Genomic DNA, 3,396 nt, shown 5'->3' on the forward strand with positions numbered 1-3,396 from the left:
ACTAACAGACATTTACACAAACCGATGTACATATTAATCTGTAATCTAGCTGTTGTTGACATAATGTTCTCTTCAACCTGCAGCACAACCATGATCTCAGTGCTGCTGGCTGAGATTAAAACTGTTTCATACTATTCGTGTATCTCAAGGACATACTTCTATCATCTTGGTGATATCACAGAGTGCATGGCTCTGACATTAATGGCAATAGATCGACTTATTGCAATTAGGTTTCCATTGAGATACCACAGCATTGTAACAAATTCACGAACATTTCTGCTCATTTCTCTAACCTGGCTCGCTGGTTTTGCTGTTATAGGTTTTGTGATATCAGTTGTAGACAGTGTTCCATATTGTCAGCCTGTCATCAGATATGTGTTTTGTGAATATGCTTCCATGATCAGAGCTGCTTGTGTTAATCCTGAACAATATTTTTTCATACCTGTAATGATAAGTCTGTGGCTACTGTGTGGACAGTTTCCTTTTATTGTGTGTACCTATGCTCTCCTGGCATATAGTGTGACTAAACTGTCCAATAACTCAAGCAAAAAGCAAATGATCAGCACTTGCTCCAGTCACCTCATTGTCTTGTTTAGTTATTATGCACCCAAGTTGGTCTCTGGAATACTAACTCGCATCGGAGTTGTGCTAAATTTAACAGAGCGAAATGCAATTTTGATTGTAGCCTCTCTAGTTTCTCCCTTAATAAACCCTGCTGTTTATTGCACCAGAACTAAAGAGATCAGGACACGATTAGCAGATGTATTTTTGCGCAAACAAATAGTACCAAATAATTTAAAGTCAATTTCAATGGCTATATCATCTTAATTCTGATTGTGATGTTGATTTTTTGATAATGTGTTTATCAATGCTTTTGCTCATGTTAGAAACTATAAGCCAAACGCATAGACATGCTAATGTTGAATAGCTTGTTTTCAAATTAAGTAAAAGAAAAAAAGGGGAAATATTTGGAGCTCTGCTTATTTTTAAAATGACAGTATTGGCAGAAATGTAAAATGCTGAACAAAAAGAAATTCCATTCATTGAAAAACAGCCTACGTGTTAAACAGTACTGTTTGTAGATTTATTGTGTATTTAATCTTTGTATGTGAAGCTTGAATAATGCTGTATATGTGAAGCATGAATATTAATAATATTAATAATCATAATAAACACAAAATTAAGTCTGCTGTCCCTCAGTTCCAACCATAATATTGTATCAGTAACTGATTATTTTACCTGTACAAAAACTGGTATTTTATTATCATATTTTATAATCATGATCATAAACTGTTTTTTAGTGCAAATAGTTTTACTGTTTACTGTGTGTTAAGAGGGCTCCTCTGGAGGGGACCACTCTAATCCCAGCTCTTCGACCGCCTTGGAGAGGATACGGAGAAGCTCGGTATCCGTCCCGTCTTTGGTGGCGCTGGGCACGGATGATGGCGAGGGGGTGGGGTAATTTTCCGAGCCCAACAGCTCCTCTGCATCCGATGCTGCCTGTGACATGCTGTCATCGAGCATTGTCTCCACTTCCCCCGAATGAGATCAGGTCGCTCGCATCAGCAGAGGGACGCTGATCAGACCTGGAGAAAAGGACAGGTGAACACTCTCTCTGCGGCGAGAGTGAGGCACGCGGGATCTGGGCCGACGTGAGCTCGCTCGTGGCTGATCGCTCGACCCCTCTGCCCCGCTATTTTTTCCTCACAGGTCCCTGGGAGGAACAAAACGGGAGGGCGCGGGAGCGGAGTCACTCTCTGAAAAGAAAGCGATCCGTGAGCGTAGAGAGGCGAGACTAAAACTCTCGCAATAAGAGCAAATAGCTCCCATGAGCGCAGCTTCCGCATGGGGTTTCCCCAAGCAAGAAACGCACTCCTTGTGGCCGTCATCGGCATGCAGGGGAGACCCGCACGAGCCGCAATATCGGCGCGGCATTTGCAACAATGCCGCTGCTCTTTTAGAAGCTCTTTGAAGTCGCCGGATGGCGGCAGGGGAACCGGACCGGAACTGCTGCGTCGCTGGAGAAGCGGAGAAGCAGGTCAGCTGAGCTGAGAAGTCCCGATTCCAGCTGCGAAAGCGTGTCAACGGCGAGCAGCTTTGGATCAGCTTGAGACGTAGAGTCGTCGCTGAAGGAGAAGAAATCTGAGAATCCTGTGGCGAGCCCGCTGAAGGAGAAAAAATCTGAGAATTCTGTGGCGGGCGCCCACTTATATAGCCAGATGCCCCGCCCATTCTGGCGGGCTTTGGCGGGCTTCGTCTGATGTTTTTAAAGCCCTGCATGAACCAATGGCCGTGCAGTTTCACTGCGTGAATGAAATAGACTTCAGTTCAGGAGAAAAAAGGCTTTTTCCCATATGCTTATCGAGTGAAGTATCGATTCGAAGTCAATTATTCCACTTATATTAAATATTATCACACCTCAAGACATTGAACTTAAATTATTTCTTAAGCATCTCAAGCCTCCATTGCTAATTCCAAAACGTTATTTTAGAGCTAGTTACAGAGGCTTGCGCCATTGATAATGCCGTTAATTAATACTGTGTTGTTACCTGAATGATCCACAGCTGTGTTTTTTTGATTAGTGATAGTTGTTCACGAGTCCCTTGTTTGTCCTGAACAGTTACCCCGCTGTTCTTCAGAAAAATCCTTCAGGTCCCACAAATTCTTTGGTTTTCCAGCATTTTTGTGTATTTGAACCCTTTCTAACAATGACTGTATGATTTTGAGATCCATCTTTTCACACTGGGGACAACTGAGGGACTCATATGCAACTATTACAGAAGGTTCAAATGCTCACTGATGCTCCAAAATGAAAAAAACATACATTAGTAGCCGGGGTGGTGAAAACGTTTTGAATTTGAAGATCATGGTAAATTTAGTTTTACAGGGTAAAACTTATTTTGTCTTCTGGGAAACATGTAACTATCTTCTGTAGCCTCTGATGTGCAGTACTAAATGAAAAAAAAAATATATTTAGGTCAAATAAAAAAAATCTTCATTCTTTTCAAACGTTTCTAACAAGACTCTTTAACGATTAAAAAAACTAACAATAGACAAAAAGACTTTCTATTAATATGACAAATAGTCTACCTGTTAAACAAGCCTGCTTGTAGATGTATTGTGTATTTAACTGTTGCATGTGAAGAATAAATCCTACTGTGTATGTGAAGCATGAATAATGTTAATAATTATAATAAACATTAAGTTAAATGGGTTGTCCCTCAACCCCAACAATAATATCAGTTACTCATTTTATTAAAACATTTGTGCACAGGGATCTAAAGCATCTCTATGCTCAGCTAATAATGGATCATTAAAGGGGTCATATGATGCTGCTAAAAAGCACATTATTTTGTGTCTTTGGTGTAATGAAATGTGTTTATGCGGTTTAAGGTT

The 3,396-nt window shown here is 40.7% G+C and overlaps 1 protein-coding gene across 1 annotated transcript in view; it reads left to right on the plus strand.

Annotated features, from left to right (window-relative positions):
- LOC107583411 (olfactory receptor 10G4-like) overlaps positions 1 to 828 on the plus strand; it is a 2,186-nt gene extending 1,358 nt beyond the window's left edge. Inside the window, exon 2 of the mRNA XM_016269613.1 lies at positions 231 to 828. Coding sequence (XP_016125099.1) covers positions 231 to 828 — 598 coding nt within the window. The remainder of the gene's footprint in view (positions 1 to 230) is intronic.
- Positions 829 to 3,396: the final 2,568 nt, after the last annotated feature.

The sequence above is a fragment of the Sinocyclocheilus grahami genome, unplaced genomic scaffold, assembly GCF_001515645.1.
Source record: "Sinocyclocheilus grahami isolate Dianchi unplaced genomic scaffold, SAMN03320097.WGS_v1.1 scaffold53.1, whole genome shotgun sequence".
In the NCBI taxonomy this organism is placed as follows: domain Eukaryota; kingdom Metazoa; phylum Chordata; class Actinopteri; order Cypriniformes; family Cyprinidae; genus Sinocyclocheilus; species Sinocyclocheilus grahami.